Below are 14130 nucleotides of genomic sequence, written 5' to 3'. Positions count from 1 at the left end.
AAAAATATTTTTTTTTCCTTCAATTTTATAAAAAAATTCATCTTTTAGTTTTTTATTTATTTTTTTTATAAAATTTAAAAATATTAAAATATATTTTTGTTATAAAATATTTTTATATTTTTTTTAAAAAATTACTTAATTATTAACATGACCATTCACTTATATACTACATCAATAAATTTAACCAACATTAATTTTTTTTTATTACTTTTGAATGAAACGGTTAATTTAAAAGTTAAAAAGATTAAAAAAAAATTTTAAATAGTAATATTATATAACCAAATAAGTGATATTTTTCTTTGAACCCGGAAAAGCACGAAATAAATTTCGATCGTCTCTAGGGCAGTACCAAGCTTTACCAATTACAACTAACAAGCGTCTTCAATAAAACCCTTTGGGAACTATACCCGCTCAAGCAAAGCTAATAATCTAATGGCCAGGAACATGCTTCTTTCAAGCAAACATCATAAACCAACAGCAAATGACATGTTAAAGCTGCCATTGATTGAAACTGGCATCATCAACTCTCAATGTTACAGCTTGTGCCTAACCTACCGCTACAACAACCTAACTATAGATAAAGCAGTGTTTGATTTAATTGCTTGGAAATTTCACTGCTGCGAACCGGTTACAATGCATCAGGCGAATCAAGAATCGCTTGGCTGCTGTTCAGATTGCTGCTGCTGTGGCTGACCCTGAGGCCATGGCATGAAAGCCATGGGCGGTCGAGGCTGCTGGCCAGGATACAATGCAGCTTGATCAATTGGCTTTCCCATTATCATCCCTGGGGATCCCACAGGGTGCTGTGGGACATAGTAATAAGGAATATCAGCAGGTGAACCAACTAAAGGAATAGTAGCCTTGGTGACCCCAAGTCCTTCCTCTTTCAACTCATCCCTTGGAATAATATCAACCAAGAAATCAAAGACATCAGTCCTCGAAATAGCGGCTGCTATATCATTCTTCTGTAGTGTCCTCCTTTTGTTCTCTTCTGTATGGATCCAAGAGCGTAAAGTCAGTTCCAAGATGAACATCTCGCAAGCTTTTGCAAAAATTACAGGAGCCTCCGCTGATATCATCCGCACATCTTTGTCTGCTTTCATTATCTTTTTTATCCGAGCAAGTGGGAGACTGTGATTCTTGAAATCTGCTGTTTGCTCAATTTCATGCATTTGGTTAGCCCAGAACATTTGAAGCTGCTGCTGTTGGTGGTGGAAGTGCTGAGCTTGTTGGTAGGCAAGTTGATGTGGAGAACTAGAGAAAGTAGCAGGAGGCTGAGTTTGTATAGGGACAGCTACTCCTGTAGTGCCAGAAGCGACCATGGAAGCAGTTTGGTAAGCAGTAGAATAGCCTATCTGCCCAGCACCAGGTACAACTCCCATCACAGGCTGTTGCTGCTGCTGCTGTGTTTTTTCCCGTTGATCCATGATTTAAAAAAGAACCCTTTGATCTTCTTCTATCTTCTCATTACCCCACACTGTTACAAATAAATATAGATTAAAACAGGTATCCCTTTAACATAAGCAAGTAGCTTGACCTGAAACTTCCTTCGTTATTGTAAATCATTTAACCAACTTATTCACAGGCATAGACCTACTCACTAACAACTACATAGAAGAAAAGCTTTTTAGAATGCTGATAATTTGATTCCACTATTTGTTAACAATTATACTTTCTTGTCCAAATGTTAGCTCTAGCAACCACATACAAGAAACTAGTCAGTAGTTTACGGCAAATGAAGCTTTCTCTTCAAATGTCCTGCATTATGTAACAGCAACAAAATACCATCTCGTAGCAAGTTGAATGAATTTGTAAGAGCAACAAAATTCCATCTTATAGCCAATCCATTTATTGACAAGTTGCAGTCTCAAGAAAAGGGAAAAAAAAATCTAAACCCAGAGGAAAAGTAATTTTTAAGATAATGTGGGACACTTACCCTTGAAAAGAAAATAAAGCAGATAACCAAACACTTGAATGCCACTAATTTATTCCAACCTGCACAGATAATTGATTAGTTAAAGTACTTTTAACAAAACCCTGAAATACAAACTACCCATCTAATCTACAACATGCAATTGACATGCATGACTAGCCTAATTACAATCAAGTAATTGCTTTTTTAATTCATAGCAGAGAAAAAAAAACAATTAATTAAAATCCCAAAACTTTACTTCTTTTTTCATGCCTATACAACACTAAATTTTTAGAAAGAAAACCATACATGCATGGAAAGGAAGTAACTTCAAAGACATTTCACCCCAAATAATAACACTAACTGCTTTGCTTGATTCCTAAGAACTGAGAACAAGCTTCTTCTTTTCAAGTGAAAATAAAAGGAAAAGAAAAAGGTTTTAGAACAAACCGAGTTTGGTTTAGTCGTCTGAAACCCAAACTAATACAAAAGATATCCAAACCCAAAATAGAAATTTTCTATATGATCCTTTCCCACCAACCAAACAGGAAAGTAAAACCCCTAGAAAACCAAAAAAAATAAAAATAAAAACATTCATAAAATTTACCTTTGATCTACCTTCCCTTCAGCAGTTGAATCTTCTCAAGAACCAATAAAAAAGAAAAAAGAAGAGAGAGAAAGGGAGGGACTGAGAGAGCTTCAATTTGAATAGCTATAAAAGATAAAAACTTTAATTTTGAAAGAGAAAGAGTTCTCTGGAGGTATCTAACAAGCGAACACGTGTCGGTGCCAGGACTGAGTTTCATTTGATTCCATGTGGCAAATAGCAAGTGGACAAAAAGGTCAGAGGAGGAGGCTCACGTCTTCCACCGCTGACGTAACGAGGAAATGACTGCAAATGTAAAGGGGAGGGTTGTTCTGACAATACATGTCAAAATGGGAGGGTATTTAAGAAAAGGCTTAATTATAAATTGGCCCCTGAAATATATCTTTTTGTTCAATTAGGTACTTAAAGTTACAAAACATTCTAGTTTTCAAGCCAAAAATAAACCGCCTTTAAAAAAAGTAGGATGCCATGTATGTAACTTTTAAATTTAACCATTGCAAAAATTAATATTAGAATTACATATTAATTTATAATGAATTTTAAGTTGCAGTGGAAAAAAATTAAGGTTTCAAACCTAGGGTCTTTTCCTTCTGTCCTTAATTCAAATCTTCTATTTTATTTCAATTTTGATTCCAAAAGCAACAAAATATTTACCAAAAGCAGGCAAAAATATTTGAAATTTAATTTCAATATCTGAAAATATAATGTTAGAACAACAAATGTGATGCCTAAGTTAATCTTAACCCCAAAGAGTGCTTTATGAATCAAATAATCAAAACGTCTTTTCTAATGAATAATAAAGATCTTTTTATATAGGCTACAAAATGAAAATCTCATGATTATAATAAAACAAAGTAATCTTAGTTGAACTAACTTTTTAAGCAATTTAAAAGACTTAAAATCTCCTAAATTTTGAAATGAATAAATACAAAAAAATATAAAACTTAATAAATAAAATATTGGGCTTATATACCATCAAAATTAAGACTCAAAATTGAATCCAATATGATTTAAAAGTAAACCAAATCCAAAATTCGTAATTCTCGTAACAAACACGTCCAAAATTTTTTGCTTATGCAATCTTCACTAAAATGGCCATAACATGAGTTTCTGAACTCAAAATAAGGTGATTCAAAGTATGTTTCGAAGACAAAATGTAGTTCTTTCATTAATTAGAAGGTATGTTAACCCAAAAAGGCCTAGATTCCATCCAAAAATGCGTCGTAGGTCAATTGATTTTTCATACTTGAAAATTAATAGCTTTAGTGAATTAAATTTAACAATTTCACCCCATCCGTGCATGTATCAAAGATTGTGGTATTTGTTTTCTTCACACTCCAATGTACTACGATCCGACAACGTAATACAGCTTAATATTAGTTAAACATTTAGACAACTAATGAGCAACATTTGCTTCTATTTTGCTTTGCGTGCAAAAACCATATGAAAACAATTATATAAAGTATATTAATGTAATCAATGAATTTTTTTTATTAACTAATTTGTTCAAAAAAATTTACAAGTTTACAAATGAATATACTACACTCAGGGCACCAGATCCAACACCAGCAACCATTTTTCCTTCTCAAGCGCAATGGAGCATTATCCTTCTTCCCTCCCTCAACAACAGAATCGCTAGCCTCTTCTTCACAGGTGGAAGACTTCATGATCTACTTTCAAACAGGAGAAATAAAGAAAAAAAATTTAAAAAAAAAAGATAAACTTGTTTACTTGAGACTAACAGGGTGAAAATTAACTACTCACAAACAAAAATAGAAACAATGAAATAAAGTTACAAGAAAATGCAGAGACTACCAACAAAGATGAATAGCAAAAATAAAGTAATAAAAACAAACAAAGGGATTTTATAGGATATAGGAATGTAACAGCTCGTTTTTAGTGAAATCAAAATAGTGGTTTCGGGACCACAAATTCGAGTCCAAAAGAAAAATTATTTTAATATTATTTCATGGTCTGCATTACGATAGAAATGTCGTATGAAAATTTCATAAAGAATTTTTACTGATTTTATGCCTAATCTGATAAAAAGGACCAAATTGCATAAAATGCAAAAATTGAATATGGAATTCAAAATTTGAGGTCCTTATATTACAAATAGACCATTTAGAGGAGTTAGTAGATAACTATAATGATTCATTATTGGAAATTTAAGAAAAGAAAAGGATGAAATTTGAAAGTAAAAATAATTAAAGATGATAAGTAATAAAATAAAACAAAATATCATTATATTATTATCTTTCTTAAAATAAAAGACATGGAAACCCTAGTTTGAAGCTTGAAGATAGGCAAGCATATTTTGGCTCAATTAGGTGAGTATTCAAGTCTCGTTTTTAATGATTCTTATGTTTCCGAGATCGTAATAGCTTAATCTAGTTATCTCGAGGATTAATTTGCAAAGTTATCAAAGTACTAGGGTTTTGCCATGGATGAATATGCATGGATTATGAATTTTTATGGTAGAAAATGAAAGGTTGATTATAGATAAACAACTTTTGTAAAGTGAATTTTGATTAAATTATAATTTAGGGACTAAATTGAAAAGATGCAATTCATGGAAAAATTCTGAATTTTATGAAATATATGAGCTGTTATTGTTACATTTAAAAATTTTCTAGGCTTGGAATTAGGATTAAATTGCATGAATTTTATTTTCCGAGCCTAGGGATGAAATTGTAATTTATCAAAAGTATAGGGGTAAAATGGTAATTTTTCCTAAAGTGTGAATTGAATATGAATTGTATTAAATTGAGTTAAATTTACTCGTATAGATCTGGATAGACCAAAGACGGAGTTAGATCGTGGAAAAAAAGTGTCGAATTAGTAGATTTTACGTATATGAACACTTGTCGAGGTAAGTTTGTGTAACTAAATTGTATAATTATGTGTTTAAATTGAATGTTATGTATGCGTGTTGTGTAATTGACATGTATGAAAATCAGTCACATATCCAGCAATGTCCGACAAATATTAAGTCTCGTTTGAATATATAAAATTCAATGGATACAGGGTTCCCGAATTGGTTATGGTCCTGCATGTGTTGCAGACACACCACAGCTCGAAAGGGCGTCCTGATATTAGCTATCATGAGCATCCTGATATTTGGCTCTCACGAGCTTCCCGTTATATGGTTCTTGTGAGCTTCCCGTTAATAGCTCTTCGGAGCATCTTGATTGGCTGTGATCCTGCATGTGTTGTGGACACACCGCAACTCTTATGATCATCCCGATATATAGCTCTCCAGAGCTTCCCGATTAAAGGCTTTTTCATGAGCTTCTCGATTAATGGCTCTCCGGAGCTTCCCGATATTGGCCCGCTTGAACTTCCCGATTATAGCTCTTTTGAGCTTCCCATTATACAGCTCGAATGAGCTTCTCACTATATGGCTCGAAAGATCTTCCCGTTTACATGTTTGCTTGAACATTCATATATATGAATTAATGGATTACAGTTTTGTACACCTTGTGTGGACTACCCGTATATCCATCGATATTTTCAATTATTCAACGGGCAAAATCCTAACATGAGAAAATATAAGTACGAAATGAACTGTTACCCGTATATATCTGAAATACATGGAATTTATATATGAACACAAGATGTGGAAAGTTTATGAATATGGAAATTTGATATTTGATGAGTTCATACATGTTTCTTGAAATTCATGTGAAATACATGACTAACATGTTTGATGAGGATATGTGTATAGGCTATTGGCCAAACTGCTTTAGATGTATTTTGTATGCTTACCTTAAATGTAAAATAATGGTAAGTTAATTTTCAGTTATACGAACTTACTAGGCTTTAAAGCTTACTCTGTTTTATTTTCCTCTATTCTATAGTAATTCGGAAGCTTGTTGGGTTCGAATCTTGCCGGAGATATCATCACACTATCCATCGGCTCATTTCGGTACAAATATAAAACTAATTTTGGTTATAATGGCATGTATAGGTTAAATAGCCAATGTTGGCATGTAAAGGTTGGTTGTAACTGGCCATTAGAATGGTTTGAGTTGGACACGTTTTGATGTGTATATATATGTGTGTGGCCTTATCATGTTTATTGTGTATTTGGTGTGGTTGAGTAATGGATAACTTATAAGTATGTTGATAATTAGATTGAGTTAATATGTTTGATATAAATAAGCATACATGTGAATTTGATAAATTTAGTAAGTTGGATTCTTGGTCATATATGATGAAATGTCATGTATAAGGCTTCGTTTTGGCTTGATTTATATGTCTTGTATTGGCTTGTGAATGTGTTAAAGTGTTAATGTAGGTGGAAGGCAAATATGGGTGAGAAATATGGCTTGGAAATGGTCTTATTTCGTCCACACGGGCAGAGACACAGGTGTGTGTCTTAGCCATGTATGACACATGGCCTAGCACTTGGGCGTGTGATTCGGCAGTGTGTCCTATGCATCATTAAAATTTCAAAATAGAATGCTTAAAATTTCTCACACGGCCTGGCACATAGGCGTGTGGCTTGGCCGTGTGACCCCTACACCTATTCAATACAAATCATTGTGTTCACACGGCCTAACACACGAGCGTGTAACTTGGCCGTGTGACCCAAGTCAGAGAGTTACAAGGGTACAGACACGAGCTGGACACGACCGTGTGTCCCTATTTTGAATGCCTACACAGCCCGAGACACAGGCATGCCTCTTGGTCGTGTGAGCCACAAAGGTCTATTAGTTCTTCCTCCTCTCCTCACAAGTTTGATCATTTTCTAACTAAGATCATACAAACAATTAAGAAAAGAAAATTTTGAAACAGAAAAAACTAAATAAGAATTTTAGGCAAGAATTTTGAAACAAAAGAAAGTCCTAAGAAAAAACAAAAGAACAATTTATAGTAATTCTTCATAAATGCATTGTTTGGGGATTCGAGGACATAACCAATATCATTTGGCCACCTGCACAATGTCAAATGCTCCTCATCATGACCACTACTCCCCAAAAAGGCATTGCATTTATGAAAATTATTCTTAAAATCTAATGTTGTTTCACCTTCCCTGATAAGAAAACCTTCAAGCAAACTGCAAAACATGTCTTGCGAAAAGTCATTTTATAACCTCCCACACGACTAAGGGGGTTACTGTTATATCTGTAACAGCTCAATTTTAGTGGTGCCGAAAATGGTGGTTTCGGGACCACGATTCCAACAAGAGAGTTAGTACTTTAATATTTATTTAATGTCTATAGGGTTAATTTAAGGTCGTATTAAATTTTCGTTAAGAAATTTTGAAGTTTAAATGGTTAATTAGGTAAAAAAGATCAAACAGTAAAAGATGCAAAAGATGGTTTCTATTAATTAAATGGATTAAATGGTCTTAGAAGTATAAATTAAAGGATTTAATTGGTAATTATACCATAGTGTAAGTTAGTGGATGATGTTAGATTGATTATGGTGTAATTTATTAGTTTTTAAAATGTTAAAGTGGTAAATTTATATTTATGTTAAAAGACTAAATAAAGCAAAAGGAAAAATTGTGTCATCTTCTCCAATGAACCTAGACAAAATCGATTCCTCCATTTTTTGTGGAGAAAAACATTCAGCCAAGTATTGCTTGTGTGCATGGTGAGTTTTTTAATCTCATTTTTAATGATTTTTATGTTTTTGAGCTCGTTTTAGCTTAATTTACTTATCCCAGGGGTTAATTTGCAAAACTATTAAAGGTTGAGGGGCTTGCCATGGTTGAGTTTGACTGTGTTTTGATGTTAATTGATAGATTATTAATTTTGATTGTTAAATGAACATGTTTTGTTAGGTGATTTTTAGAGAATTTAAGGTTAAGTGATTAACTTGTTTAAATGGTAAAATTCATATATATTTTGTAAAATGAAGAAAAACGTAGATTGATATGAGTATAAGGAAACATCGGCTAGCTTATTTTAGGTAGAAAAAGGGTGAATTTTCAAGTTATGGGCTTAAGGGCTAAGTTGTGAAAAAGTTAAAATAGGGGTAATTTTGTAATTTCATGATAATATGAATTATAGATTGAATTGAATATTTGAGGTTATTTGAAGTACTTAATTGAATGAAATTATTATTTAGATCAAGATACATAGCAACCGGACTTAAATCGAGGCAAAACTAAGGTGTTGGATTAGTTTTTGACTCTATTAAAACAATCGTAGTGATTGAGGTAAGTTCATATAGAGATTAAAATTTGACATTTGATTTTGAATTGAGTTTACTAATTGTAACATATTAGATTTAATTTGACTCGATGGTATGATAATATTTGAAATGTTGGCGGTTAATTAATCTCGTTTGAACCTTAAGAATTCTTAGGATACAAATGACATATCATTAGGGAATCATGTTTCGGGTGCTAATCTTGAATGTCCTACCGATGGCTGATGTAACACATATAACCCTTATCTGTCACCAAAACAGGGTTATGAAGTATTACCGAACTTTACAGAATAAATACAAACATTTTATAACATTTAATAAACATATCAGAAACCAATCATAAATACTCATATTGTCCTTTGTATGAGCCCTTGGGTCCCAATATACACTTTAGAAGTGAATCGAGACTAAACCAGATACTCAGGAAATTTTTCCCAAAATCTCAAAAATTTTCTTCGGAGCAGGGGACACCCGCTTGTGTCTTAGGCCGTGTAGGCATTCGATGTGAGGCACACGGCCGTGTCCCAGCCCGTGTCCATACACAGATGTGAAAAGTGCAAGGGTCACACGACCAAGCCGCACGCCCGTGTGCTAGGCCGCGTGCAAAAACCTGGGCAATCTGTTTCGAAAATTTAAGATGCAGGGGACACACAACCAAACCACATGCTCATGTGCTAGGCTATGTGTCACACACGGTTGAGACACACGCCCGTGTCTCTTCCCGTGTGGATGAAAATAGGCCATTTTATGGCCTCTTTTCTCACCCATTCTTAACTTCAACCTACGCTCCTCAAAATTTCTTACATATAGGCCATAATAAGATCTCTAAAACAACCAATTCCTAACTTTAATATGGTCATATTATCCCATATATTTTAACATTCTAATTAGAACATAAAATAACTCACACATGCAACCACTTATATCAACATGTTTTACCAATTTATTCATCACTAAGCCTAGGAACTATCCATCCATTAACCACACTAATACTATACCAAACATGATAATACCATTCATATATAAGTTAACTTGAAACATAAACAAAATGCAATTATTAACATTTATACAACCATTTTAATCCCTATACATGCCATATAAACCATAATATCTATTGCAAATTCTACCAGAATAAGTTGGATAGTGTGGCTCGATGTGTTGATCCAACCTTCTGACTTCTCGAAACTCTACAAAGAACATTAAATAACACAAGTAAGCTTAATGAAGCTTAATAAATTCGTTGGCTTTTAAACGTAAATCTTATCGAACATACTATAACAATTCATTTAAATAAATCATTCAATACACTATTCCTGCCAAACACAATTTCAATCGATGAATTCACTTATTTCAAATCGATATCAATAATAACTTTAAATCTTCAGATATTAATTTCATATGTCACTTACCAACCCTTGTCAAATCAAAAAACGTCTTACGAATATGAGTACATAATAAACTGAAGCCCGAAGGCTATACAGAAGCACATAAGTGCTAAACAGAAACCCATAAGGGTTTAACGGAAGCTCATAAGAGCTGAACGGAAACCCATAAGGGTTAAGCTAAAGCTCAAAAGAGCTGAACGGAAACCCAATAGGGTTAAATTGAAACTTATATGAGTTAACTGAAGCTCATAAGAGCTAAACAGAACTAAACACAAAAGTTTGCAACAAATGTTGAACCTCAGTTTACTTGGGTAATTTGTTGTTAATTCCTCCTTTGCACTAACAACTGTACTCAATCATGTGTTCCGTTCGTTCCGAACATTCAATTCAATTTCATAATTTTAACAAAAATTTTATTTTCAAAAATATTATGAATAAATACATAATACCGTTTATCAAATTAACATATAATATTAAATTTTAACCATACGAACTTACCTGGGTTAAATTGTGAAATTTATAGTAGTTCAGGGACTATTCTATTAATTTCTCTTTTTCACGATTATCTACGGGCTCTTGATCTTAAATATAAGATTATTCATTCATTAGCATATATTTTAATTCTAATTCACTTCACAATTAATACCTTTCAATTTTTGAAATTACACAATTACCCCAACTTTTACAATTTTTACAATTTAGTCCCTCACTAATTAGCCTATCAAATGAGCTAATTTTTCTCAATTTTCAATTTATCTAAATATTCTACACTATTATACAACCTTTTATCAACAGAATTTTAGTATCAAACCCTAGTATTTAGTCTTTTCACAATTTGGTCCTAAAATCAATTTTTATTCAAATCATTTCATAAAATCATCATATAACAAAATTAAAGCTCTAAATCCATTTTAATTCATCACAAAAATTCAGCACTCATCAATGGTAACTTTCAAAATTACCCATAAAATAAAAAAACTAATGATATAGACAGTTGGACCTAATTGTAAAAGTATTAAAAACACAAAAATTTCAAGAAAAGAGCAAGAATTGAACTCACTTGATGTAAAAATATGAAAAATCATCTTCGGAGACTCTCCTAAGGTGTTTTTGGTTGAGAATCATGAAGAAATTGCTAGAAACTCTTTTAATTGATGTGTTATTTGTTTAATTTACAAAATTTACAATTTTACCCTTAATTCACATTGTTTCCTTATTTCTTTCATATTTATGCTGCCCCAGCCATATCATTAGGCCAATTTACACTTTAAGTCCTTTATTTACCAGTTGGCTATTTAATCACTATTTCTTTAATTAGCAAGTTTTGCACATTTTTCAATTTAGTTCTTTTTCTTTAATTAACTCTCGAAATGTTAAAATTTTCTAACAAAACTTTAATACTAACTTAATGACACTTCGTAAATATTTATAAAAATATTTATGGCTCGTTTTATGAAATTAAGGTCTCGATAGCTCGTTTCTAGAACCACTTAACTTAATACTTTCTTCTAAAACACAAATCACTATTTCAAAAGTCTTTTTAAAATCACATTTAACTCATAAATACTAAATAATAAAATTTTTGAACTCACTCATCAGATTTAGTGGTCTCGAACCACTATTTCTGACAACACTAAAATTTGGGCTGTTACAGCTGAGGTACTACATTTGTTGCGGATTCTCCACAGCTCGTGTAAGCAGCATTGTGTAGCTAACATTTTGACCCACAGCTCGTGTGAGTAGGCCCATTTCACAGCTCGTGTGAGCAATATTGAAAAGGAAAGGTTATGGTTATATGAAAAGGCACATTATGTGTGAGCATTCCCGAGTATCCAACGTAATTCTAGATGGTTCAACGAGTAAGAAAAAGGAATTGAAAAGGGCCTGAATGCAATGTCATAGATATTTATGTTCATAAGGAAAGAAAGTTAATATGTACCATGGATGAAAAGACTATTGAATATTCATATGAGCAAGGTAAATGGATGCAATTTACTTCATGGTATTTGTTGTGTCCTATGATGTTATATGGTTAAATTTTCTACTAATGATGTGGATTATTTTGAATAGGAATATAAAGTATTTATATGAACTACTAAGCATGATTGAATGTTTAAATGTGGTGAAATGGTAAGTTTACGCTTCTCTTTTATGAGCTTACTAAGCACGAGTTGCTTATGTAGCTATTTTTCCTCTGTTTCATAGATTATCGGAAGCTCGGCCAGTTGGAAGCTTATCGGAGTTTTATCACACTATTCATAATTTACTTTGGTAGTTTTGGTTATTTTTTAATTATGGTTATAAATGGCATATATAGGGTTTGATTTCAATGAAGCTTTTTGATATGTTTTGGTTTCTCTTGTAAATGATTATATGAATATATGGTTAGTTTGGCTTGTATATGTTAAAACCATATGGTTATGGTCATTTTGGTATGTTTATTGTAAAAGGTGAATGGTTTGACAATTGATGTCATTAGGTAGCTAAATTGACTATGTTCTGTGATTAAGATGTGACATTATAGCCTTGTATTGATTGAAAGTGTTTTGGTACAAATGAGGTGCTTTTGAATGGCATATTGATTAGGAGAATTAGATTGAATGAATTGGTATATTTATATGTGTTTGAAATGTGTTTAGGTCTATTAAATGTATGCAAAAATGGAGTAGATTGTTGGGAAAGTTTTGATTTTAAAATAGCTTGTTTTAGGGTTAAATATTGGAGCACATAGCCTTGGACACGAGCTGTCACACGGCCGTGTGACACACACGGTCTGATTACACAGTCGTGTGTCTCTTTTTATTTCAGGCATAATTATCACATGGTTTAAGACATGGCCGTGTGTATCAAGTTAGTGAGTTACACAGTCTGGCACACGGTCTGCAACTCAGTCGTGTGTATCAAGTCAATGAGTTACACGGTTTAAGACATGGGTTGGGACACAATCGTGTGTCTCATTGTTTTAACACTACACGGTCTGGGCCATGTCACACGGCCATGTGACCCTTGTTTTCTAAATTTTCAATTTTTCCTTAGATTTTTTGAATTGTTTCAAATTAGTCCCAGATTGATCCCAAACTGTTCTTAGGGCCACGAAGGCTCGATTTAAGGTCAAATGTGTATATTTACTATGTTTGTAATGAATTTTAAGTAATTAATATTAAACGACATTATTAATATGGTTTGGATTTAATTTTTCTTATTGATACAGTAATACTCCATAATTCTAATCCGGCGACAGAGACAGGTTAGGGGTGTTACAATATCCCTCCTCCAAGTGGACACATGTCAGCACTAGAAGCATTGTTGACCCTTGTGTTGACTTCCCTAAAATAATGTCTTGACAGACCTCTTGACCTCAATATCTCTAAGTATGACCATCCATTTTCACTCAATTGAGTCATCCACCTGGACTTAAGTGTGAATATTGTCTTAATGTGAACACACTTCCAAGCAACAAGGAGTCTATTTAGGCTTAACTACCTCATACTAATAAAGTCCCATGATACGCACCTATGATTATCCATTACGCATTCAACGGGCCTAAATTTATATCTTGACACATCATACCCACAGACAAAAGGACCTCTCCTATGAATACCTTGAGAAATGACGACTAAGGGATCGAACCTTGTAACACCCTAAGGTTATTTTGAACACTCATCCTCTCGATAAACTTGTCCCTTGTCCTTGTTCCAACTCTCGGCCTCTTTAGGTGAACCAACCTCCATTGCACGACCTTGGTCTTCTTCTTACTCCCTCTTATCTACCTCCCTTGTTGTACCTTGTATCAACACCAACAAAAGTTCATCATGATCAAATTCAACTTTTTCATTCTCAACACCTATCACGTCAAAAAGTAAATGGACTTTCTTCAACAATTGTAGTGCCTAGCTAAAGCTTGTTCATAAACAATCTATTGTCGCCGTTGTCCACATTAGGTTCATGAAACCTAAAATGTATATAATTTCTCATTTTCTTAGCATGACTCTTCCATAATATCTTCAAAAGTTAAATCATACAAATCACAAGGATTTATCTTCACAATGAATTGTCAATTG

The 14130-nt window shown here is 33.0% G+C and overlaps 1 protein-coding gene across 1 annotated transcript; it reads right to left on the bottom strand.

The window, feature by feature from the left end:
* Positions 1–275: 275 nt before the first annotated feature.
* Positions 276–2668, bottom strand: LOC107920899 (nuclear transcription factor Y subunit C-2). The gene is made up of 3 exons (XM_016850723.2): positions 2520–2668; positions 1937–1995; positions 276–1477 (listed from the first exon to the last, which is right to left on the bottom strand). The coding sequence occupies exon 3, from the start codon at positions 1425–1427 to the stop codon at positions 648–650; it is 780 nt and encodes a 259-aa protein (XP_016706212.1). The 5' UTR covers positions 1428–1477; positions 1937–1995; positions 2520–2668; the 3' UTR covers positions 276–647.
* Positions 2669–14130: the final 11462 nt, after the last annotated feature.

The sequence above is a fragment of the Gossypium hirsutum genome, chromosome D01 (genome assembly GCF_007990345.1).
Source record: "Gossypium hirsutum isolate 1008001.06 chromosome D01, Gossypium_hirsutum_v2.1, whole genome shotgun sequence".
Classification (NCBI taxonomy): Eukaryota; Viridiplantae; Streptophyta; class Magnoliopsida; order Malvales; family Malvaceae; genus Gossypium; species Gossypium hirsutum.
This window is presented reverse-complemented; position numbering and strand designations above follow the sequence as displayed.